The sequence below is a fragment of the Macaca thibetana genome, chromosome 9, assembly GCF_024542745.1.
Source record: "Macaca thibetana thibetana isolate TM-01 chromosome 9, ASM2454274v1, whole genome shotgun sequence".
Classification (NCBI taxonomy): Eukaryota; Metazoa; Chordata; class Mammalia; order Primates; family Cercopithecidae; genus Macaca; species Macaca thibetana.
In genome coordinates, this window is record NC_065586.1 from 83777072 (window position 1) to 83803625 (window position 26554).

The 26554-nt window shown below is 40.5% G+C and overlaps 2 protein-coding genes across 2 annotated transcripts in view; one reads left to right on the top strand and one right to left on the bottom strand.

Moving 5' to 3' along the window:
- Nucleotides 1–14424: 14424 nt before the first annotated feature.
- On the bottom strand, nucleotides 14425–17696 carry KLLN (killin, p53 regulated DNA replication inhibitor). The gene has a single exon (XM_050805590.1). It carries the CDS (start codon nucleotides 16655–16657, stop codon nucleotides 16118–16120), a length of 540 nt encoding a protein of 179 aa, XP_050661547.1. The 5' UTR covers nucleotides 16658–17696; the 3' UTR covers nucleotides 14425–16117.
- Nucleotides 17697–18503: 807 nt separating this feature from the next.
- Nucleotides 18504–26554, top strand: part of PTEN (phosphatase and tensin homolog) — a 103968-nt gene continuing 95917 nt past the window's right edge. The window contains exon 1 of the mRNA XM_050805585.1: nucleotides 18504–18711. Within this exon, the coding sequence (XP_050661542.1) occupies nucleotides 18633–18711 (79 nt within the window). The 5' untranslated portion in view covers nucleotides 18504–18632. The remainder of the gene's footprint in view (nucleotides 18712–26554) is intronic.

Here is a 26554-nt window from a genome sequence, read left to right on the forward strand (position 1 = left end):
AGAGTTAGTAACATACATGGAGCTGAAGTAGAAGGAGTACACTCTAAAAGAACAATTAAAAGTATGGTATAGTAAATACATAAACTGGTAACAGTTGTTATCATTATCAAGTATTACATAGTGTACATAATTGAATGTGCCATACTCTTATATGACTGACAGCGCAGTAAGTTTGCTTGCACCAGCATCACCACAAACTGCGAGTAATGCTTACTTCATGACGTTAGGATGGCTAGGTTCACAAGGCGATAGGAATTTTTCAGCTCCATTATAATCATGGGACTGCCTTGGCATATGCGGGCTGTTGTTGACAGAAACGTCATTATGTCACGCAAGACTAGATGATGAGGGAATCCTTTTCCTCCTAATTGGTTATTTGAGCCGTTTAATCTCCCTTCCACTCCCAGCAAGTGTAGTCATTAAAATACCTTACATAATGATGAAGGCTCCATGATTAGAACTGCGATATGATCATGTTACATGCCCACTCAGAGTTCTCTGCTTCAGGGCCAAAGTTTGGGCAATGTCACGCCTATTCTACTTTCTGGATGGGTTTCTCTGTCATGAGAAGAATGAGAAATGAAAGAAGGATGAGCCCAATGTAATTCTGAGAATCAGATTTAACTAGTATCTGATAAAGCTTGCAATATTTCCATGTTGATAAATTCATCTAATTTATTTGTTTAACCTGCTGTATAATGTTTTATCATATGAAAATATCACATTTGATTTATCTATATGGAACATTTAGGTTCTAATTTTTTGCTGTTTTAAATAATATTTACATGAATTTCCCTATACGTGTTTCTGCTTTCAATATATGACAGTTTTGCTAGAGTAAGGTCTTTAAACTTTTTTGTTAGCTTATCCCACAAACAATTTGGAAAAACTTTTCCTCCTTACACATGGTCGAGTTAGAATTGAACTTTTTTATTGTAAGTTTAAGTAGGTGCAAAGGAAGTAATTTCCTAGTTATGTAATTTTTTTTTTTTTTTTTTTGAGACAGAGTTTTTGCTCTTGTTACCCAGGCTGGAGTGCAATGGCACGATCTTGGCTCACTGCAACCTCTGCCTCCCGGGTTCAAACGATTCTCTCCTGTCTCAGTCTCCCAAGTAGCTAGGATTACACACACCTGCCACCATTCCCTGCTAATTTTTTTGTATTTTCAGTAGAGACGGGGTTTCGCCTGTATTTTTAGTAGAGACAGGGTTTCGCCATATTGGCCAGGCTGGTCTCAAACTCCTGACCTCAGGTGATCCACCCGCCTCAGCCTCCCAAAGTGTTGGGATTACAGGCGTAAGCCACTGTGCCTGGCCTATGTAGCATTTAAAGTAGAATTCTTAAATGTATCCAATATTCATAAATACTATAGTAATTTGTTACCATTATCCATCAAAACATTTAAAAAATGAACACACTTTCTTTACAATGGGAAATTTTACATCATTCTTTTTTCTCTTTGAACTTGAATTTTTTTTTCCAATTCTGATATAGATTTTTATTTGGATATAACATATATTATGTGTGGATATCTTTTATTGATGATGACTGTATCATAGTTCCATGCAACAAATTTTATATAAAAATTTAAATTGTGTTAAACTTTCTTGACCATAATGCTTCTCAGTGTTAAAAATTATTCCAAATTATCATTAGTATTTTTGTATAATCAAGTAAATACTTTTAAATTTTGATAATTATTAAACATAAAAAAATCAACTGGGCTTAAAAAAATGGTTTATATACCATAAATGAATTTTACATATTCCTAGAAGGAGACAAGTTCAGCATTAGATCATTTATCCCTAGTTTTTGCTTTTATATTGTAAACACTGAGTAATATTATTCACATAAGTAGATGGTGAGTGAGAGGAATTGTTTTAGCAATGTTACTCATTTATTTGAAAGCTTCCCAAATTATATGTCACACATCACTTAGTGATCTTAGTTTTAATGATTTTTCAATGAATAGTTTGAATAGGTTCTCTTTCAATTTACCAGAAAAAAAAATTAATATTAAACAGGTTAACTTTTAAAAGGGTTTGTTAATACATTATTCAGCTACTTAGCAGCAATATCATTATTGCAGATGATCTCTTTAGCTCCTTGAAGGTTTTTACACTTTCAGGCAGTACATCATTTCAGTGTTCAGATGGAGAGGGGTATTCCTTTCCCTTTTAAAGTGGGATAAAGGGCACTGCGAAAGGGGAGATGGGGACATGGAACTACTAGGTCCACTTGACTACACTAGTTCTCAGGCACATCAGGTTTAGAAGAAAGCATATATGGAAGTTAAAGATCCAGAATTGATTCTCTTGAAACTAAGAACCTTATTTCTCCAGTTTGAAGACCACTACTCTGATGTTTATACCCAAAAGTGGAATTGCTTGTGTTGGAGTCTCCTAAGTTGTGTGACTGTTTCACTGAAGCCACATCACTGAGGACATTGCTGTGCCTCTCAAAGACTCAGGAACAGTCCCTCTGAAGGTCCATATATGTAAGTCATAGGAATCTTCTAAATTTGGGAAAATCCCTTGGTCGCCTTATTCAAATAACTAGTGACCAATGAGTAGTAATCCATCAGTGTTCTATGAGACACAAAATTTCTTTCTATAATGTGGCTTTTGATAATTTCTGGAAGTATTTTTATTCATGATTCCCACATTTCTTTCTTTAAAGGGCATCATTAGTCTACCATCAACCAAGATGTTATACAAAGAGCACTGTAATTCATTTACATTGAGTGCCCTGAAGCACAAATGCCTTTAAGGCCTTCTTTACCCTTTATTAATTACAAAATAAACACATGTCTAGTGGAGAAGGTTACTAGAAATAATTTGTGCAGTTTGGGAGAACTAGGGGTCAGGATTGCTCGACTTAGCTTCTGAAACAAACTCAAGCCCACTAAACCACCAAGGTAATTACATCCAGAAATCTGCAAACCAGAAAATGTTTGCCCTGAATAAGGTAAAGGACAAAAAAGAATAAGGGCAAACATTTTCTGGTTTGCAGATTTCTGTATGTAGTTACAAAGGACAGTACATTTCAAAAACAGAATAATGGCCATTCTCAAGTAGGACTCAGTTTAATTCTACTTTAAAGGAGTGAGAACATTTAACGTGCCAAATTCAAGTCATAAGGAAAAGTTGACCAGTTAATAGGAGAAATGCCACAACATTGTAAAATAAACAAGATTTGAAATGCAGAAAATCCTATTTTACAATGAACAAGTCTACAAGAACACAAGAATAAAGCACATCTTAATTAAGTCCTCCCTCTTACTTGTTTCAACAGGTGATATAGGAAAAGAGTGGTCCCAAGAGTGGGAGCAGCCGGTGGCCTGGGGCTGCACCCTGGGAGCTAGCCAAGACAAAGATACCATGTCCAGAAAAGAAATTTCAGAAATGACTTATGGCTCAGAGCCATGTATGTAAATGAGGTTATTTTTATTTTTCTGAAAATGGTCGGTTTCTATTCATTAGCTTTCTCCCAGTTCCCTGACTTCATAAAATTTATGTTAAGGATTTGAAATATTCCCAAATTAATTTTCAAGTACCATGACTTTCCTTACAGACTTCATTTTTCTTTAGAGTTCCCTGCAGTGCAAACCTGTACCTTCTTTAATAAATGTAAACATTTAAGCCAGGTGCGGTGGCTCACACCTGTAATCCCAGCACTTTGGGAGGCCGAGGCAGGCGGATCACTTGAGGTTAAGAGTTCAAGACCAGCCTGGCCAATATGGTGAAACCCCATCTCTACTAAAAATACAAAAATTAGCCTGGCATAGTGGTGTGCACTTCTACTCCCAGCTACTTGAGAGGCTAAGGCAGTAGAATCGCTTGAACCCGAGAGGCAGAGTTTACAGCGAGCCAAGATTGCCCCACTGCACTCCAGCTTGGGCATTCCATCTCAAAAACAAAAAACCAAATGAAATGTAACACATTTAGTACAATTAAGTAACCAAAATCTGCAAAAGGGAACTGTTCTATTGTATTTAGAAAAGTTAAAATTTCCATCCTAAACTAGTTCTGACAACATTAGGTTTTTCTATGGTATTCTTTCTGAAGTTCCTATAAGAGAGAAAAATCTAAATCACAATAGGAGTATTTTTTGAACTTATTCTATTGATCCTAAAACACTGTTTAATAAGAGACTTATAACTGGGCAGGGTCTAGAACTGCTTTATTTTATTATTTAGTGTAACCATGAAATTAAACAGTGGTCTACCGTTGGGGACCAAGGTCAGATTCAAAAAGATTGAATATATAATTAAATATATAATTAAATATAAATTAAAGCTACTACACATTTATGTGGTTGAAAAATCAAAAGGTACAAAACAACAGCATCACATATGATACCAATTGTGGCCTTGGAGTTGCGTAACTTGGCAGTCCTGTATATATCACCTTCCCATGGGATCTCTCAGCCATATCAGTTTCTTGTATATTAATAAAGGGAATCTTGAAAGATAGAGGTCAAGAGGAGAAAAATAGGGATTGGAAGAAAGAATGGCAAGACAGGGCAGGAGAAAGGAGAGTGGAAGGATGGATGAAAAGGTAAAGACTGAGGCTTTATACAAAGGATTGGCAACTTTCTCCCAGCCGTCTCCTGCAGTTGTCCTTGGTGTGTGTGTGTATATTTGTATATGAATAGAAGAGGAAGAAATGGAAAACTCTGGGTGGTGGGGCGTGGCGGGGGCGGGGTGGCGGGGGGGTGGGAAGAGGGGGAAATCACTTATCTGGGGAAGGATAGTGGTGAGCCCTAGAGAATTTTTAACGTAGTGCATGCATTACTTGAATAAAGTTCCTTGTATTGCCTTTTCTTATATCACTTTTATCTAGACTCATCCGATAATATGTTAGTATTTAGAAATTTAGGTTTTGGGAAAAAATTCAAAGCTAATAAGCATAAATATTTGTGCAAGAAAGAGAAGCAGATATGCAGACCTCTACCACCTCATACCAGAGACAAACTAACCTTTCTCCAGCACACATTGGCCTGATTTAATCTAGAATTAAGCTTTCTCTCAGCACTGACCTGCCTCAGACTGCGAAGAGGTTCTCTAATTAATTTTGAGCCATGATGAAGGTGCTGACTGTAACTGCATGGCAGCATTTTCATTGACTCCAACTCTTCAGCAGGTGGCAGCGTTCTCCTTCCTCCCTGTGCGTTTGGTGTTTCTTTCCTTTCAAAAGAGTCCTTCCTCCTTCCTTTCAAAAGAGTCCCTTTTCTGTCTTTGGTCCACATATAATGGCTGCCTCCTTTATATTCTTGTCTGAAAGACACTCCCAGTAATCTTAGGAACTGAGGAGGAGAAACAAATTTGCAACATGTGGCTATTCATGTTTTAATGTTTGATACTTAAGGTACTAAGGCGTCATGGGCTAATTTCAGGACATTTAAGGTTAGAGAGTGAACATCGGGAATCATTCATTCACTTATAACTGTTTTTCTCCATCCCAAACCCTATTTATCATCTCTATTTAAGCAGTCTCCGTGTTTTCTTTGTTCACTCCTTTCCAAGACTTGAAAATGTCATTAAAAGCCATCTCTAGTCAAATTTCTAACTAACTCGTTTATGTTTCTATACAAGCTAGACTTTCTTACCATCTTTATTCACTGATAGGGTATAACAGGGAATTCTCCAGGCTCCAACTGAGGATCCCTCATTGAGTTGCTATGTAATCTGGGGCATGTAAACCCTTTGGGCCTCAGTTTCTTCATTTGTAAAATGAGATTGGTAAACTAGCAGATCTATGAAGTTTTTTCTAGCTATTATGCACTGGATGATAAAGCAGTCTGCCACTTTCTTGAATGGAAGAAGGTGGGGTACTGTGCTGTCATATGATTATTTTTGGAGAACATTTTCTTTGAGCAGGAAAAGTTATTAAATAGTACAAAGAGTGAAAAATAGATCTGCTCAAGACCATTGATCTGGGGAAGAAAGGGTATTCAGGATAAGATACAGCCTGTCTACCATACATCTCTACTATGTACCATTTATGGCAGATATTCCTGTGTATTCCTATGGTCCAGCAAACACCAAACAGACCTTTATGCTTAAATTCTGGAAATTCTTTAGGGTGCTCATTTATTTTAAAATAAAATTAGAATCAAGCTTCTTTCCTAGTTTTTTAATATTCTCTTGATAATAGACATATTTTTAGTTTTAATTCTAATTGATGAAATCACCTTTCTACCTTATAAAAATAATAATCATTGTAAAGAACCTTTGAACCATATAAAAAGCAATAAACAAAAAGAGAAATTTATCTCCCTTGAAAGCCTTCCCTCTCTATCCTGTCCTCAGAGATAATGTGTTATCTCATCTCTTGTTTATTCTTCCAGATAATTTCTATGTATTTATGCAAACACATCTATATATATGTATTATCACTTTTGTTTTATTTCATTGAATTTTAATGAATCTTTTGGGAAATACATTAGTCCTAGAGTAGAATTATGCATGTAAAATAGATGAGTAAGCATGTTAAGAAACTGGAAGATTAAGGAGCAAAATAGAAAACAACTGAAAACATTCAGTTGCTAATCAAATTGTCAGCTGATAGGATTCTTAAATGACAGATATTCTAGGCAGAACTGACCTGAGAGAAGAACAATGTAAAATGGTCTGTTTTGGGAGTTATTTATAGGGGAGAGGACTAGGGTCATTGTGGAAGACGGCCACCAACAATTCCTCCATGCCTCTACACACATGCCACCCTTCCCACCAAAAGGAGATGGAGTCTGTTTCCCCTCCCTTGAATCTTTTCTCAGCTTCCCCAGTAGCTAGAACTACAGGCACATGCCACCATGTCCAGCTAATTATTATTTTTTTGTAGAGACTGGGGTCTTGCTATGTTGCCCTGGCCTCAGGCAATCCTTCCCTCTCAGCCTCCCAAAATGCTGGGATTACAGGCATGAGCCACCATGCCTAACTAATTTGGTTTTTAAATATTTTATTTTAAAATAATTTTTTTTTGAGGCAGAGTCTCGCTCTGTCACCCAGGCTAGAGTGCAGTGGTGTGATTTCGGTTCACTGCAACCTTCACCTCCCGAGTTCAAGCGATTCTCCTGCCCCAGCCTCCCAAAGAGCTAGGATTACAAGCATGTGCCACCACTCCCTACTAATTTTTGTATTTTTTTTAGAGACAGGGTTTCACCATATTGGCCAGTCTGGGCTCAAACCCCCTGACCTCAAGTGATCCACCTGCCTTGGTCTCCCAAAGTGCTGGGATTACAAGCGTGGACCATCGCGTGTGGCCTAGAAGAAATTTTAGACTTAGAAAAAAGTTGCAAAAATGGTATGAATTTTTTTTCTTTCTTTTTTTGACACAGGGTCTCACTGTCATCAGGCTGGAGTACAGTGGTGCGATCACTGCTCACTGCAACTTCGACCTCCTGGAGCTCAGGTGATCTTCCCACCTCAGCCTCCCAAGTAGCTAGGACTACAGGCACACACCACCATGTCCAGCTAATTTTTGTATTTTTTGTAGAGACATGATTTTTCCATGTTGCCCAGGCTGGTCTCGAACTCCTGAGCTCAAAAAATCTACCCACTTGGCCTCCCAAAGTGCTGAGATGACAGGAGTGAGCCACCATGCCTGACCTGGTGTGGAGTTTATGTATGCTTGTTATCTAGCAGGCCTAGTATTAATAGCTCTTTTTTTTTTTTTTTAAGAGATGGGGGTCTTGGCCAGGCACAGTGGCTCACGCCTGTAATCCAGCACTTTGGGAGGCCGAGGTGAGTGGATCGCTTGAGGCCAGGAGTTCAAGACCAGCCTGGCCAACATGGCAAAACCCTGTCTCTACTAAAATACAAAATTAGCTGTGCGTGTGACACGTGCCCATAATTCCAGCTACTTGGGAGGCTGAGGTAGGAGAATTGCTTGAACCCAGGAGGTGAAGGTTGCCGTGAGCCGAGATTGCACTGCTGCGCTCCAACCTGGGCAACAGAGTAAGATTCTGCAAAAAAAAAAAAAAAAAAAAAAAATTCCCTGCTTTCAGGAGATGGGGGGGGTCTCACTCTGTTGCCCAGGTTGGTCTCGAACTCCTGGGTTTAAGCCATCCTCCCACTTCAGCCTTCTAAAGTGTCAGAATTACAGGCATGAGCCACAGTTCCTGGCCAAGAACTTATTAATAGCCCCAGAACAATGATCAAAACCAGGAAATTAACACAAGGTACAAACCTTATATGAAATTCACTTGTTTTTGTAGTGATGTTCTTTTTCTGTTCCAAGATTTAATCCAGGTTCCCTCACTTGCTTTTAGTTGATATGTCTCCTTAGTCTGGGGAAAAGACTTGTAATAGAGCTGTAAGAGCAGTGAGAAAATTGCTATTGAAGGTTGGAAAAATGGTGTTAGCAGCAGCAAAATGTTTGACAACCCTTGTGGCCAGATATATGGTAAAACACAGAAGATAGAAAGTATACCTAATAAACTTGTGGATTTGGCAACATTCAGGCTGAATGTTCAGAGTGACAGTTGGCTTCTTTTAGGGATGTACAAAGATACACAAGTGATGTATGATGATATCACAAGAGACAGAGATGTGTTAAAAAAGGAAGTATCCCATTTTTATGCAGAGTCTTTTTATGCCAGAAAGACTCTCAAAGTAAGAAATGGCCTCAAGGGCTTGCCTGTAGAATTGGCCTCAAGGTAAAGATCCTATCAAGACTCGGTGCTAAGACCTCTAAAATATTTAAGATATTGCCCTCATCTAGACAAAAAGTCTTCTAAGAATCTTAAGTGTTGTCCCACAGTAGTTACTTCTACAGGTCCACAGTAGAGAGAGGTTTTTTTAAATTTTTAATTTAAATTTTTAATTTTTTTCAGAGACAGAGTCTCACTATGTTTCCTAGGCTGGTCTCAAACTGCTGGCCTCAAGCAGTCCTCCCACCTTGGCCTCCCAACGTGCTAGGACTACAGGCAGAGAGGTTTGTTTTTGAAAGAATTATAGATGTTGCTTTGTGGGCAAGAAGTGAACTCCAATAAGAGTCACAAAATTTTAAAGAGTTATATGGATAAAATTGCACCAGCTTGGACTAAGGAAGAGACAGTTCAAAATGAAAAACCTTCCAAGTCCCCAACTTCCTACAGGCAGGAAGCAGGGTGAGAGAGTTATTTAACTGTAAAAGGAAGGCAGATTCTTTTTTTTTTATTTGGTGGTGGTAGTAACTTTTATTGAAGCGGCAGTGTACCGCAGCAGAGGTAGTGCTCCTTGCAGAGCAGGGCTAACCCACAAGTGATGTGCCCGGCGTAGCCATTCAAAGCAGTTCTGCACTTATATTTATATCTACTTTATTTTTTGTTTTGTTTTGTTATTATTTTTATTATACTTTAAGTTCTAGGGTACATGTGCACAACGTGCAGGTTTGTTACATATATATACATGTGCCGTGTTGGTGTGCTGCACCCATTAACTCGTCATTTACATTAGGTATATCTCCTAATGCTATCCCTCCCCCATCCCCCCACCCCAAGACAGGCCCTGGTGTGTGATGTTCCCTGCCCTGTGTCCAACTGTTCTCATTGTTCAGTTCCCACCTATGAGTGAGAACATGCGGTGTTTGGTTTTCTGTCCTTGTGATAGTTTGCTCAGAATGATGGATTCTAGCTTCATCCATGTCCCTACAAAGGACATGAACTCATCCTTTTTTATGGCTGCATAGTATTCCATGGTGTATATGTGCCACATTTTCTTAATCCAGTCTATCATTGATGGACATTTGGGTTAGTTCCAAGTCTTTGCCGTTGTGAATAGTGCCTCAATAAACATACTTGTGTGTGTGTTTTTATAGTAGCATGATTTATAATCCTTTGGGTATATACCCAGTAATGGGATGGCTGGGTCAAATGGTATTTCTAGTTCTAGATCCTTGAGGAATCACCACACTGTCTTCCACAATAGTTGAACTAGTTTACATTCCCACCAACAGTGTAAAAGTGTTCCTGTTTCTCCACATCTTCTCCAGCACCTGTTGTTGCCTGACTTTTTAATGATCACCATTCTAACTGGTGTGAGATGGTATCTCATTGTGGTTTTCATTTGCATTTCTCTGATGGCTAGTGATGATGAGCATTTTTTCATGAGTCTGTTGGCTGCATAAATGTCTTCTTTTGAAAAGTGTCTGTTCATATAATTTGCCTACTTTTTGATGGGGTTGTTTGATTTTTTCTTGTAAATTTGTTTAAGTTCTTTGTAGATTCTGGATATTAGCCCTTTGTTAGATGGGTAATTGCAAAAATTTTCTCCCATTCTGTAGGTTGTCTGTTCACTCTGATGGTAGTTTCTTTTGCTGTGCAGAAGCTCTTTAGTTTAATTAAATCCCATTTGTCAATTTAGGCTTTTGTTGCCATTGCTTTTGGTGTTTTAGACATGAAGTCCTTGCCCATGCCTATGTCCTGAATGGTATTGCGTAGGTTTTCTTCTAGAGTTTTTATGTCTAACATTTAAGTCTTTAATCCATCTTGAATTAATTTTTGTATAAGGTATAAGGAAAGGATCCAGTTTCAGCTTTCTATATATGGCTAGCCAGTTTTCCCAGCACCATTTATTAAATAGGGAATCCTTTCCCCACTTCTTGTTTTTGTCAGGTTTGTCAAAGATCAGATGGTTGTAGATGGGTTGTGTTATTTCTGAAGCCTCTGTTCAAGGAAGGCAGTTTCTTATGAAAAAGGAAAATTGATTCAGAGGTCCTAGTCTAGACCCCAGAGGGCGGAACTAAGAGCTCTTGAGAGCAATGCATTGGGAAACTATTCTGAGGGAGGCCAACCTAGGTACTAATGGGGAACTTGATCCTCAGAGGACTGGTAACGGTGCTTGGCGGGATTTCAGAATTGCTGTGGACTAATGACTGCCATTTGCCCTCCATTTTCCCCACTTTCAAACAGGCGTGTCTACTGCAGTTATCCTATCACCTTTTCAGTATTGTATGTTGTGTATGTAACTTGTCTTTTAGTTAACAGGTCTCCAGATGAAGAGAAGCTGCATCTGAAATGCCTCATCCACATCTGGGCTAGTATATATTACTGGATCTTGAACTTTAACACTGATGCTATACAGAATAATAGTTTTGGAGAAAGGGAGTGAGTGTATTATGTATGTCGTGTGTGTGTGTGTGTACGTGCGCACACGTGCATATATGTGCATACGTATACTGTTGTAGCTGGAGGATGGATCATGATAGACTAGTCCCCAAATTGACTGGCAACAAGTTCTCTTATCTCAGCCACTACTTCCATCAAAGAGTAGAGTATCTTTCCCTTCCTTTTGAATCTGGGCTGTCCTTGTGACTTGCTTGGTCAAGAAAATAAGGTGGAAGTGACATTCTGGAACTTCTGAACCCAGGATTTAAGAGACCCTGTAGTTTCTGCTGTCTTCCTCTTGGGATCCAAGCACCATGTAAAGAACCCTGGGCTGGACCACTGAATAATGAGCAACCACACCAAGAAAGGAGGCTCCTAACCATTTTTAGCTACTCTAGCTGAGGTCCCAGACATGTGGTAAGCTATCTTGGACACTCCAGGCCCAGCTAAATTCACAGCTGAATAAAGCACATGTCTGACCCTAGCTGATGTCATAAGGGAGCCAACCTGTCCAGCTGTGCCTTTCCCCAGTTGCAGAATTGTGAGGAAGTAAATGGTGGTAGTTGTTTTGAGCTACTAAGTTTTAAGTGGCCCCCATGGTATCAGTTCAGGTCAGACATGTGCTTTATTCAGCTGTGAGTTTGGCTGGGTCTGGAATGTCCAAGATGGCTTCCCACATGTCTGGGACCTCAGTTAAAGTAGCTAAAATGGTTAGGGACTCCTTTCTTGCTGTGATTGCTCATCATTCAGTGGTCCAGCCCAAACTTCTTTACACAGTGCCTGGGTCCCAAGAGGAAGACAGCAGAAAGTTTTAAGGCAATTTATTATGTAGCAATAGATAATTGAAAACAATTATCCGGCAGGGTGCAGTGGCTCATGCCTGTAATCTCAGCATTTTGGGAGGCAGAGAAGGGCAGATCCCTTAAGACCAAGAGTTCAAGACCAGTCTGGCCAACGTGGCGAAACCCCGTCTCTACTAAAAAAACCAAAAAATTAGCCAGGCATGGTGGTGCATGCCTGTCATCCCAGCTACTCGAGAGGCTGAGGTAGGAGAACCGCTTGAACACCTCGTGAGGCAGAGGTTGCAGTGAGCTGAGATTGTGCTACTGCACTCCAGCCTGGGCAACAGAGCGAGACTCTGTCTCAAAAACAAAACAAAATAATTATAAAATATCAGGGTATTTTCCATTGCTTTACCTTTACTTTATGGGCTGGGAAGAGGTTGTAACAACGTCAGCCATAGAAGTCAAGTTTTCAATGCAGACTAAATTCCATGACGGTGAACACTATATGCCATAGTAGTCACTGCTCTGTCCATGGAGCTTAGAACAGTACTGCCACTTAATAGGCTCCCAAATATTTATTGATTGAATCATTAAATAAATGAATTGGGATAAGATCCCCTACCCTCAAGAGGATGCACAGAAAAAGATTCTGGAGTGTGGAGTCTTGATAAGGGAAAAGAAGGAAAGAAAAAGCAGATAAGCTGTAAGTCTGCCTTTTTTCATGCTCCAGGGCTGTGTGTCCCATGCATTTTCTCTTTGAAAAAGGTGCTGGTTTTTTGTGATGCCTCAGAGGCCAGAAGGATGTTTTGCAGGGGAAAATTGTAGGAGTCAGGCAGAGCTGGGTCTTGACTCCTTCTCAATGTCCCTCTACCTAGACAAATTCGGGCTATTCTGCAGAGGTTGCAGTGAGCCGAGATCATGTCACTGCATTCCAGTCTGAGGAACAGAGGGAGACTCCGTCTCAAAAAAAAAAAAAAAATTCGGGTTATTCTGTGAAGCACCTGGTAGGTGTCCCAATATTTGCTGGTATATGGGAATTACCTCTTTCTATTATTGGGAGGTCTAAAAAAAAAAACTAAAAAATGTGTTCCATATGGCTAGAGTTAGTATTAAGGGAAATAACTGGTAGCCAGTGTTAGCTTGGAGACTAACATAGTCAAAGCTGTCTTGTCATGTTAGGTCTTTTTTATTTGTATTGCTCCATGGTCCAAGACAAAATTTCGGAATGCCACTTGGACACAGTGAGTACCTGGTCTGCTCTGTGGTTCTCAGGAGCAACCAACTCAACCCTTATTTCTCTGAGAATGATGATTTCATACAGCACATCTCTCTACCAAGATGTGAAAGATGACACCGTGGCATCTGAAATAGCTTCAGGAGAGATTTGGGACATGGGAAGCTTGTAGACAATAATGGAAAATTCTCTTTTAGAATATAGTTACTTGTATGACCCACAGTAGTGCCTTTTGGAGAATGTCTTAAAATTATCTGTAATGAAAGAACAATAATGTTTGTTATTAGGATAAATGAAATAAGGGGAAAACCTCAGACTCTTGGAAGAATGGATTTAAATTCAATCCAATGATTATATTTTTATGTTCTGTATTATTTAGAAAACAGTAGTTAAACAGACAGAGATAGAAAAGATGGTTTAAAAATTAAAGCTACTTAGTTAGATCCCTTTTTGAAAGGCCAGTGTATGGGAGATGAGAAAGGCACTCATAGCGATCAGTGTTTACACAAAAGACATCTTAGCAGAGGACCTACAAAGAGCACATCAAGTATTTATATCATCCACATCAAGTTGCTGGTCATTTCGCTTATCAAAGAAAATAAGAAAGAAATTTTCTTTGGACATCATTTTGATGTAGTAACAATAGAGTTTTGGAATCAGCTGTTAGAAACGATAATTAAAGCTGGTTTATCATGCTCACGAATCAACTACAGTCACCCTGAAGCTTTATATAATTCTCCCTTTATTATAAACTTCTACTTCTCCCTATGGTATTCTGGTTCCGCAGACAGGTAAAGAACTAAGTGCGGCCAGGCACAGTGGCTCACGCCTGTAATCCCAGCACTTTGGGAGGCTGAGGCGGGCGGATTACGAGGTCAGGAGATCGAAACCATCCTGACCGACATGGTGAAACCCTGCCTCTACTAAAGTACAAAAAATTAGCCGGGCGTGGTGGTGTGTGCCTGTAGTCCCAGCTACTCGGGAGGCTGAGGCAAGGGAATTGCTTGAACCCGGGAGGTGGAGGTTGCAGTGAGCCGAGATCATGCCACTGCACTCCAGCCTACAAGACTCCATCTCAAAAAAAAAAAAAAAAAAAAAAAAAAAAAAAAAAAAAAAAAGAAGAAGTGCTTGGAGACCAGTGTATTGTAATATCTGTACAGCCAAGCAGGTATTTTCAATTGAACTTTAAAAAAGTACTATTTTTGAAACTTTGTTTACTTTAGATAGGGCCAGCCATTTGGGTAGAAAGGTACAGAAAAACAAAAAATTGGAAAAGGATGCATCAGTAGTATTTCTTTCAGAAACAACACTAGGAACAGAAGGAGGATTTTATTCAGCAACTCCTAATAACCACCTGATGTTGCTGTCGGGCTGGCCAAATATCTGCCAACATTGATGATCCTTTCATTCACCACTAGAGAGAAGTAGAGGGACCTGATGTTTAGAGAAGCAGCAAAACCCATTTCCCATTTTCCTTCTTCAGCCAGATGGAAGTACTTGGAGGCTGGTCTCATATTCCAGCACTTTAGTGCTGGTGATGCGGATCCTCTCTGCTCCAGAGTAACTCTGTGCCATGGAATCCAAGAGGATCCTGTCGCACCAGGGACAGGAATGCACCCTTGTTTCATTTTCTTCCCTGAAAGCGGAGTTCAGAGGTTCTCAGATACGAGACTAATTGTCACTTATGGTAGGCTCCAGGGGAGGAGCAGAGTAGGGCAGTGCTAATAACAGTGACTCCGGGGACAAGATCAGCAACCTGAGAAACAAATGTGAGACATTTTACCCCTCTCTAATCTACTCCCCTTTTAAAGGTTCATCTTCATTCCCCCTTTTTCTACCACGTAGTAATTGATAATTAAACACAGCTCTGGTTTTTACCATGCAATCTAGTAGAACACCTAGGCATCAGGAGCTCCTTATCCTTGGTTATTTATAAAATAATGAAATCTGTAGTTCACCCTAGGCTATGTGGACAGTATCTGCATCTCTGGAAACCAACTGGAGGCCTGCCTTTTATTCTTTTCCGGTTGCTTTCCATTTCCTTTTCCACTGTGGTCCTTGCCTTTCCCAAGCTGACCAGAACTATGCACAAAATCAGCCTTCAATAAATATCAACACTGAAGCTTCAGCAGGTTGTTAACTCCTGTAGAGCTATCTTAAATGCTGTATATAAGTGCAAAGTTTTACGGCGCCTCAGAGATCTCTAAGAACACTGTAAATATCCCAGGTTTAATTAGTAGTCCCGGAGTTAGGTAATGGCCTGTGGCTTTCTGCGCTAGGTCTCTTGGGGTTTCCAGTCTTCACAGGTTGCCTGCAACTATGATGTGCACATATACAGTCCTCTTTCTCAAATACGGCATAAATCCTCTTTAGACTTTCCTAGGCACTTACAATTATTGAACACACATGCAGATTGATTCTCATTCTCTCAAAGTTTGAAAAACAACTCAGTGCTTCAACCTAGGTCTCGTTAGATATTTTTTCACTCAAATTGTGGTCTGGAGTTCTACTTCCTAAGGGAAATGAAAAAACAATAAATTCCCAGACTGGTGTTGATGCTCATTCTCTTTAAGCGGGTCGACTATTTGCTTTGTAGATCCTTGACGGGTGCGGTGCGGGGTAGAAGGAGCGCGATCCAACTCTCTGCATTTCTGAATTAGCTCTCTCACGGCGACAGGTCTGCCCAGTCGGGGTTGTAAGCGGACTTGACAGGTTTGTTCTAGGCTGACGGCCATTGACGAGGTTCTCAGACCAGATAAGTCACTTGGCTGAGTCTACAGTAGGTGGGGCGCGCTCACCAGCTCAGGGGTAGTGACTGGACGTTTGTTGCAACATCAGAGAATGCAAGCTCTGGGCTGCAGCAGGAGATAACCCGCAAGCACAGAACTAAAAGGGTTCACCCTAAGGGGCAGGGCATCAGCGAGGGAGAGGCCCGAGACCCCTAGCGCCCAGATCCTTTTCCCACGTTTGGGAAGGCGCAGTATAGGTCGATCTAGAGCTAGGAGTCTCAGGTCTCCGTCCTTGGCTTGCTCTTAGGGTAGCAGGCGAGGAATAGGACCAGCTTGGGGACTCTCTCCCCGCGTTCTGTAAGAATCGGCGGCAGCCAGCAGGCGGGGAGGCGGGGGCACGTGTTTGGATGTGGGTGCTTGTGTAACCAGCTCCCCAAGCGCCAGCCCCGACAGCGCTCCTTCGGGAGGCTGGTCCGAGTCCCTGTTTCCGCCGCGGCGCGGGAAGGGCTGGGGTTCTGCAGCCTGCACCAGGCGAGAACACCCCGAGCAAAAGAAGAGTACTTGCCTCCGGAGCTATCACTGGGGAGTGGGAATTTGGAAAGTTCCCCAACTAGGAACACACGTGACCTCCTTCGGAAAGTAGTTCCGACTGTGGCCCGTGTATCCTTCCACCCCCTTTTGAACCCTCCTAGGTCTCCTTGCCCCGCCCACTCGCTGGGCTGCAGCTTCCTACCGTTCCGTACTTTCCACTCAACCTGGTAACCCCGAACGTGCATGGTCTGGCCGGGGCGCGTGGAGCCTGGCCCCGGGCGATCCATCCCGCCGGGTTTTCACGGAGGCCAAGGGGGGGCGGGGCTAGGTGGTCTCTAAGAACCGAGCTTGAGTCCGACGCGGCGAACCGACTTGGAGCCCGAGGGGGAGAGATGCTCTAGTCTCCTAGGGGCACCGGAGCGGGCGCAGGAGAGGGCTGTGGGGTGCGTCCCACTCACGGGGATCCTCTTTCAGTTCATTTAGATAGGTGCCCTTTGGGCTCTGGAAATTCAACGGCGATGTGTTCACGTTCAGCACGCTCGGCTGAGAGCTTTCATTTTTAGGGCAAACAAGCCGAGTTACCGGGGAAGCGAGAGGTGGGGCGCTACAAGGGAGCCGGATGAGGTGATGCACGCTGGAAACACAATAGCAGGTTGCTCTTTGTGCTAAGACTGACATCCTGAGGACACAGGGTTGGGGAAAGGAGGAATCTCTAGGCAAAGGCTGCTACAGTCAAATCTCTGCGAACGACTGTGATCGACAGCGATGCAAAAGAGCGAATGCAGTCCACGCCGCGGAAATCCAGGGGCAGAGGCAGGGGGGAGGGTATTCCCCTTGCAAGGACCGTCCCTGCATTTCCCTGTATACTGACCAGCGTGGTCACCTGGTCCTTTCCACCTGTGCACAGGTAACCTGAGACTCGAGTCAGTGACACTGCTCAACGCACCCATCTCAGCTTTCATCATCAGTCCTCCACCCCCGCCCCGCAACAGCCTACCCTGCCTCCGGCTGGGTTTCTGGGCAGAGGCCGAGGCTTAGCTCGTTATCCTCGCCTCGCGCTGCTGCAAAAGCAGCCGCGGCAAGTGCAGTTGCAGGCTGGCGGCTCGGAACCGGCCCGAGCGAGCTCTAGGCAGCCACACTGGGCATGCTCAGTAGAGCCTACGGCTTGGGGGCTTTGCGCTCGCACCCGGAGCTACCGCTCCTGCCCCCGCCTACCGCCCCCTGCCCTGCCCTCCCCTCGCCCGGCACGGTCCAGTCCGCCTCTCGTTCGGCTCCCGCCTCCCCTCGGTCTCCCGAGGAGCCCGGGCTCCCGGCGCGGCGGCGGAGGGGGCGGGCAGGCCGGCGGGCGGTGATGTGGCGGGACTCTTTATGCACTGCGGCAGGATACGCGCTCGGGCGCCGGGACGCGGCTGCGCTCAGTTCTCTCCTCTCGGAAGCTGCAGCCATGATGGAAGTTTGAGAGTTGAGCCGCTGTGAGGCGAGGCCGGGCTCAGGCGAGGGAGATGAGAGACGGCGGCGGCCGCGGCCCGGAGCCCCTCTCAGCGCCTGTGAGCAGCCGCGGGGGCAGCGCCCTCGGGGAGCCGGCCGGCCTGCGGCGGCGGCAGCGGCGGCGTTTCTCGCCTCCTCTTCGTCTTTTCTAACCGTGCAGCCGCTTCCTCGGCTTCTCTTGAAGGGGAAGGTGGAAGCCGTGGGCTCGGGCGGGAGCCGGCTGAGGCGCGGCGGCGGCGGCGGCACCTCCCGCTCCTGGAGCGGGGGGGAGAAGCGGCGGCCGCGGCGGCCGCGGCGGCTGCAGCTCCAGGGAGGGGGTCTGAGTCGCCTGTCACCATTTCCAGGGCTGGGAACGCCGGAGAGTTGGTCTCTCCCCTTCTACTGCCTCCAACACGGCGGCGGCGGCGGCGGCACATCCAGGGACCCGGGCCGGTTTTAAACCTCCCCTCCGCCGCCGCCGCACCCCCCGTGGCCCGGGCTCCGGAGGCCGCCGGAGGAGGCAGCCGTTCCGAGGATTATTCGTCTTCTCCCCATTCCGCTGCCGCTGCTGCCAGGCCTCTGGCTGCTGAGGAGAAGCAGGCCCAGTCGCTGCAACCATCCAGCAGCCGCCGCAGCAGCCATTACCCGGCTGCGGTCCAGAGCCAAGCGGCGGCAGAGCGAGGGGCATCAGCTACCGCCAAGTCCAGAGCCATTTCCATCCTGCAGAAGAAGCCCCGCCACCAGCAGCTTCTGCCATCTCTCTCCTCCTTTTTCTTCAGCCACAGGCTCCCAGACATGACAGCCATCATCAAAGAGATCGTTAGCAGAAACAAAAGGAGATATCAAGAGGATGGATTCGACTTAGACTTGACCTGTATCCATTTCTGCGGCTGCTCCTCTTTGCCTTTCTGTCACTCTCTTAGAACGTGGGAGTAGACGGATGCGAAAATGTCCCTAGTTTGGGCGACTATAACATTTAACCCTGGTCGGGTTGCTAGGTCATATATTTTGTGTTTCTTTTCTTGTATTCAACCTAGGGTGTGTTCGGCTAGACGGAACTCTTGCCTGGTTGCAAGTGTCGAGGCACCGATTGCTTGCTTAGGCTGTCTATACGGTCTCTTCCTGAGGGCTATTGTCCGTTAATACAGAATACAGTATGCTGTTAGTGGATTAGAGAGCTCGGTAATCCGGTCTCCTAAATGAACAAAAAAGTAGACGCTTTGAGGTTGAGCATATTTCGATTAAATCTTGGCTTAGGCCCTAGATCAAGGGTTTAGATCAGAATAAAATGAAAATTAGTGTTGCACGTATGCATATTGCATCAGAATCTTGCAGTGATTGTTTTAGTTTCCTGGGTTGCATTGATAGATTCTTTTAAAATATGACTGATTTGCATAACTTTAGAAGCAGAATAATTTTCAGTATATATGGTGCACATTGAGTGCAAAAAGTAGTTTTGTTAATGTTTTACACTTAAGTTACAACTTTGGACTGTATTTAGAAGTTTTGTAGTTTGAAATCAATAATGCCATAATATACCTTATAAGGCGTTCTTACTAGATCTTTGTTATATTTACCTTTTTCTCTCCCTATGGGATGATGTAGGATAGGGCTTGAAATTTGCACTTCAGTAGCGTTTAATGTTCAGTGCTCTTGTCATAAACATGGAATGGATATTGAGTAGTTTTTGATCCCAGATGACAATGTGTAGGTTCAAGGGTATTGTGTGTGGCAAGTGAAGATTGCAAAGATAAAACTTCAGTTCATGCTTGAAATTTAAGTATTGTGATGCCAGAATTGCTGCTCACCGTTTTTAGATTTCAGGTTCTCTGACATCTTTTGGTATTGTTAATTTCACTGATTTGTGTAGAATGTCAAGTGAATTTTACCAGCTAATATCCAGAAATGCTGGCAAGAGAAGTTTACTCCAGCTTTAGATTGTAGGTATGTTAGCTTTTTTCATACAGTGTATTAAATTTACTGAGTCAGCTTGTTGAATAAGACAGAAGCCCAAGAATTTTAACAGTGTATAGCTTTAGTTGTCTAAAAGTTAGGCCTTCGGGCTTCAAAAGTTAGTGGTCATCGAAAAGCATGAATCTTTGCAGTTTCAGGTACAACAGACTGGTTTTGATTAGGGATGGGGATGGGGCCCTCATTTTGCAGAATGGAAAGTATTGACAGGAATTGAGAGCTATTGGTAGGCCAGTGTATAAGGTATGTGAAAACAGAAGTTATTGGTCTGAAGTGACTGAAGCATTTAGGCTCTATCAAGGCCTAAAATTTGGTAATATGAGTTTGGTAATGCGAATTGTGGCAGTGGACAATATTTAGTTAAAATTATGTAATTGCATAAGTACTAGCAGAGTATTTTTAATAAAAATTATTTCTTAGCAAGTATCAGTTGCATTTTGTCTAAAGGTAGCGTGACACTGCAGTGTCTATATGTCCTGCTAAAAATTGTGGGGAAGATTTTTTTTTAAGACAACGTTTATATCGGGAGAGGTTTTATTCCCTTGGATTATGTTAGCTGCATATACATGTGCATAGTTAATTTTGCCCAAGTTTTTGTTTTGAAATGAATATAAAACTTACTGAAGAAGTAGCCTCCCAAAATTTAGTTTTCTGTTAAGTCAGTAATATTATTTTAAAACAGTATTTGCAAATTTTGAAGTTGGCATTAATTGAAAATGTTACTAAGGCTAAACTGGAAGATAAAAATGTTACTAAGGCTAAACCCGCTTGCCCAGAAGATAATTATGGAAAAAATTCTTTTGTGACTTCCAAAGCAGTCTACTATTAGCATGAATACTGACAGTCATCCAAATATATAGGAACAAAAAATTAAATGTTTATGTAACTTTGAAAAAAAAGCCTCTGAAGAAAATAATTGAATGCTGTCTGGGAGACAGATTTCTTTCAGCACTTAAAGTACATACACACTACTTTTACTTTTCCCACTTTATTTAAAATTGTCAGGGTTATTAAGACCTTAAAATTATTCTACCAGGTTTTTACATGTGAGCTGTGATGTGACTGGCATTTCCTTTGATTTCAGAGTATGTGGGTCTCTACACATGAAATTTATGTGACTTAAAACTTTCTCTAAAATTGTACTTTTAGTTATGCATAGAAAGCAGTATCAAATATTGTGTCAAATGACTAATAACACTTGATTTCTAGAGTTGTGGTTTTATTGAGCCAAAAGTTGGTATGAAAAAAAGTCAGTGAGGAAAGTCAATGAAGTGCTTGCTTTTTTGATAATTGCACTCCCAATAATTTTGATATTCCAACGTACTTGGTTTGCTTGTTTTTCTGTTTATGGGGGTGGGAAGGCATTAAAATGGTCATTGAGGACTTTGTCTTTGGCATGCTGTAGTATTTATTTCGGCAGCTAACCTGTGAAAAGTTAAATTCCTTTATGAAAGTAGTGATTGGAGTATTTTTATCTGGTAAAGAAAGATTAATAATGAAGCCATTTCTCCGAGGAAAACTGAGGACAATAATTCAGTTTTAAAATATCGCAAAATTAAATTATTCTAAATATTTGTTAGTAGGGTTATATATTAATATTAGTCTGAAATATAGTGCTGAATTTGAGACTATAGAAAAATAGTGTATTTGGGGTATGTGGAAACTTTAGGCTTCTGTTGTATTTTTATTGTTTGGTAGATTTGCCTCTTTTCAAATAAATCTTCACAGGGAATACTTTTAACTACTAGAGAGTACAGTGACTATTGAAGTTACCTAAATTACCTCAAGGTAAGTGATTACTGAAATTAATCATGAGGGTTTTAAAAAATATTCTATTCACAATATTTATTTTACATTGTTTTGTATCTGCTAAGTTATATTTCCTGAAAAACGTGACTGTACCACCTAATTGCTATATGATAACTTACAAACTTCATTTTTCATAGTGCTTATTCAAGAGTAAAGCACAACTGAAAGGAGTAATGTACAGTTTATGTGAGGAAAAAGGAATTTTATTGCTGCCAGTGTAAAAGTTTGCACAGCAGTATAGTCATCAATGCAGATTTACATTGCTTATAATATACTAAGTAAATACTAAATGATTAAAGATAATAAAATATGGTGAGGTATAACCACCTTCATTTTAAACTTAGTTTTGGAAGATAGTAAAGTTCCTTTAGTACCTTTTTAGAATTTTATTTTTAATAACATGGGGAAAGCAACTGGTGATATTTTAATTTTTGTATGAAACAGTGTATCTGCTTTCTCATAACCACATAAAATATATAAACTACTTAGTGTTACGAAATGGCTTACTTTTTGGAAGTGAAGAAGTCTTCAGTTCTTATTGTCTAGTGTTATTTTGAAATTTGCCTCCATTTGCTGTTTGTTCATTTGGTGATAGCGCAACACTTAAAAAAATATTTTAAGCTACTTCTGAAGTAATCACTTAAGTGACTTAATGGAGGAGTATTTGTTATGGGAAATTCAGTTCACAAAGTTTTAACATTAATTCACTTGAAGTAAACGTTTATTTTTAAATTTTCATCTCAATCTTTTTGGTAAGACAAAAGCTTAGGAAATCAATTTTATTATTGATATTGTGTGTGACTTCAGAGTTTGTAAAGAGAATTGTAAAAGTGTTGCATGCATATGACAATTTTCTGCTTAATTGAAATGTGAGGCCTCTGCTATACTACAAGGATTTAGCTTCCAGAAAATGTGATATTAACATAGCTTAAGAAATGTATTTTTTTTTTTTTTTTTCTGTAGAAACCATTGGGTTAAACAAACATTTCTGAAGTTTTATTACATAGAATCCATTAGTTCTTACCCTTGTTACTTTTTTCTTCATTTTTTCTGTTAAACTTGATTTTCGAAGTCAGCACTGAAGAATTCATCTCGTGGCCCAAATTCATTAAGAAAAGATGTTAGGATTTGTTTTGAAGATAGTGACTTAGGAAATTTGTGAGATTGGGGTAGTCAGTTCTGTTTTACAATTGCTTTCTATCTGGTAGCTTTGAAATTAATGCACTTGCTATCAGAAAGAATAATGTTGAGGTTAGACTGACCTTAGATTGGTAAGGATTTGCTGAGCAAACTGATAACTGTAAGTCTTTTATAGGGTGTGTTACCGCCACATATACATTGTTCCGTAGGTGGTTAAAAGTATATTGGTCTGTGTTTGATGATTCTCTTTGTACATATTGAATATATGCATTCACTAATGTAAAATACTTTCATTTGTCAAGAAAGGTGAAATTAGTATATTGTACTTGACTCTTCACCTTTCCCCTAGTTTTTTGAATTTTTCGTTGGTTGCAGAGGAAGTATTAGCAATTTCATTCTTCTAAAATAATTTGCACTGGATTAAATAAGTATTGGCAGTTATTAATAGAAGAATAACATAATTTAGGGGTGAATTAATTTTAGTTGGGAAGTTTTAGTTATGTATAGTTAAGGTAGACTCTTCATTTGCAACAGTTGACATTAGGACATGTGTGGACATCTTCAAGGCATTACTTTTTGGCAGTGTTAAGAATTTTTTATTTTTATTTTTATTTTTTTTTTGAGATGGAATCTCACTCTATTGCCCAGGCTGGTATGCAGTGGCGGGATCTCGGCTCACTGGAACCTCTGCCTCCCAGGTTCAGGTGATTCTCCTGCCTGAGCCTCGCAAGCAGCTGGGATTACAGGTGCATGCCACCATGCCCAGCTAGTTTTTGTACTTTTAGTGGAGATGGGGTTTCACCACCTTGGCCAGGCTGGTCTCGAACTCCTGATCTCAAGTGATCTGCCTGCCTCGGCCTCCCAAAGTGTTGTGATTACAGGCGTGAGCCATTGTGCCCGGCCAGTGTTGAGAATATTTAGAGATGGATATTGTAGCTGTATCTGCCATCAAAGGAATTTTCTTGATCTCCACATAGTGTAAAAAAGAAGACTGTTTATGCATTATATTTTAAGTAATTATACAAATAATTATTATTAGTACTTATCACTTTGAATATGAACAGTGAATCTAACAAGTATTTGAATTCTGTGTGTGTGTGTATATATGTGTATACAAAGTTAGGAAACTTTTTATCTTAATATTAAAAATAAATTTTCATTTCTTTAAAGAAAAGATTACCTTGGATTGTTCTAAAATTGTTCTGTAATTTTTAAATATGGTCAGATCTATTTTAAATTACATTAAAATATTGAGTATTACATTTATCTGTACTTTTAAGCATATACATTGTTTCATTGTAGATTTTAGGGAGGCAGTGTGGGCTCTGGAGCCAGGCTGCTTGTTTTGTAATCCTGGATCTTCCATTTAGTAGCTGGATGACTTTGAGTAGGTTATTTAGATTTTCTCAATCTATTTTATCTGGAAAATGGGGATGATAATGGAACCTACCACATACGTTTATCTTGAATAGTAAGTGAGATAATAGAAGTAATTCCTTTAGCATAGTACCTGCCACATTGTAAATACTTACATGGTAGTTACTGCTCTGAAAAACTGTAATTTCAGGTTATGTATGAAGGGAAGTTGTTTGTGTTTTATGGTGTATGATTGTAACTGAATTTCCTCAGTTTGGGCCATGTTAGGATTTTAATTGTTTCAAGTTATAAGTGTCTTTAAAAATAAGGGTATTCCTTTAGGAAGTCCGAGTATGACATGTCTGTGATTTTGCTGTTTCATCAGAAATGGGAGATAAATCTCTGCTTACTCAAACTGTTGACCAAAGTAAATTATGCCAATCAAAAACTATTTGCTTTAAGATCTAAAAGGCAAAAACTTCCTATTAGCATAGTGAAGTAGAATTTTTAAACTTTGTTATAATCTTAAATTTTCTTTAGTGTTGAAGATAGGTCAGTTTAACTATCATACATTTTTATTCACATAAAGTAAACTCTGCCTCAAATGTAATAAACTTAGTATGAGTTATGTAAACTTTGGTCAATAGAGGTGTATTTCTTAGCATTTCCTTTTGAAAATTTCAGCTTTTCGAGGAAGTCTTGCAACTGAATGTCAAGTTACATTTATTACAATAAAATTTACACTTAATATAATCTGTAATGCATTAATATGATATGGGAACTTTTAAAGTATTCAATCTCTGTATTATTGTGTCCTATTTCCACATTTGGCCAGGATTCTCAATATGATTTAGGCGCAAGACGTGGGAAGAAAGAACTAAAGAACTAAAGAATTTTTTTCTTAATGTTTTCTTATTGAATATGGGGAAAGATGAAATAAGCTTATCTGTCCAGTAAAGGCCATTGTGTGTACATAGGGATTGTTCTTTTTTTTTCCCACCCTTGACCTGCACTGATTTCCCAGATGTACCACAGCACCCTTAGTAGTGAAGCACTTGACTTCCAGTGAGTGGATTTTTGTGTGTGTGTGTGTGTGCGTGTTTTATATTGCAGAGTGAATACACTCTGTCTGATACTATGTAACTGTCTGATTATGTGATTTTTTTAATGCATTTTGTGTGTTTTGTAAACTAGCTATATTTTTGGTCCATGTCTAGGTTGTAGAGTTGAATTGTGCATTTTGGCATCTTGAGCACAGCTGAGTTTTATAAATCAATCTCTCTCCTTGCACTTAGTTTTTGCTTTGGATCACTACCTAAAACTTACTATTGATTTAATACTAGAGCACTTCAGCATAGCTTTGACTTTTATTTCCTTTGGTTTTTGTAGATTTTCAGGCTGAAGTACAATAAGCTTCTCTGTTCTTTACTAGTGCAAAGATTGTATTCTGTGAATTTTGTTTAATACTTTTGATCTTTTGAAGAGGATGTAGTTATTTGAGGTATTATGAAATGCATTGTGATTTGAATTAGATACTCTTTCGAGTTGGAATTTTGCTCTTGTTGCCTAGGCTGGAGTGCAGTGGTGCGATCTTGGCTCACTGCAATGTCCGCCTCCTGGGTTCAAGCGATTCTCTTGCCGCATCCTCCCAAGTAGCTGGAATTACAGGCATGCGCCACCATGCCTGGCTAATTTTATATTTTTTTTCAGTGGAGATGGGGTTTCTCCATGTTGGTCAGGCTGGCCTCGAACTCCTGACCTCAGGTAATCTGCCTGCCTCAGCCTGCCAAAGTGCTGGGATTACAGGCATGAGCCACCATGCCTGGCCTCAGATACTCTGTTAATTAGATGCATTTAAAAATTTAACCCACCATTGCTGGCCTGAATAGTTGTATTTTTAGAGTGATTAATAAATATCATATACATGTTTAAAGTTACAGACTTTTTGCTTATTTTAAAATGCAGGATTCTTTTCCATTTAAAATTCCCTCTCTTTGTGAGACTTTTTGAGTATTCTGGTTACTCTAAACTGATTGGAGATTTAGATAGAATTGAAAACTGTAATTTTAAAATGAAATTTTGGGGATGTCATTAAGCTTGATTTTTTTAGGTTTTTTTTTTTTTTTTTAGTGTGTATTATAAATTATTTTACATTGTCAGCGATAAAATGGAATACATGGGATTTTTTTAAAATTTATATTATTCATTTTTCTAAGGTAAAAACACTGTTTTGCTAGGCTTAATTTGACCATGTTGTAAAATTTATTGTATACCTGGAAAGAATCATTTATGAAAGATATTGAATTAGCTAGTATATACTCTGTCTTATGTAGTTTTTGATTAACAGTACGCTTTTTAAATCATTAGCTCATTTAATTTTGCAAAGAAAAACAGGCAACCTAAGAGGCAGACAGAACAGGCATTACTTTTTTTTTTCTTTC

What these genes read in the sequence shown, in the direction of transcription:
- KLLN (XM_050805590.1), bottom strand. Translation starts at nt 16,657, where the DNA reads ATGGATCGCCCGGGGCCAGGCTCCACGCGCCCCGGCCAGACCATGCAC.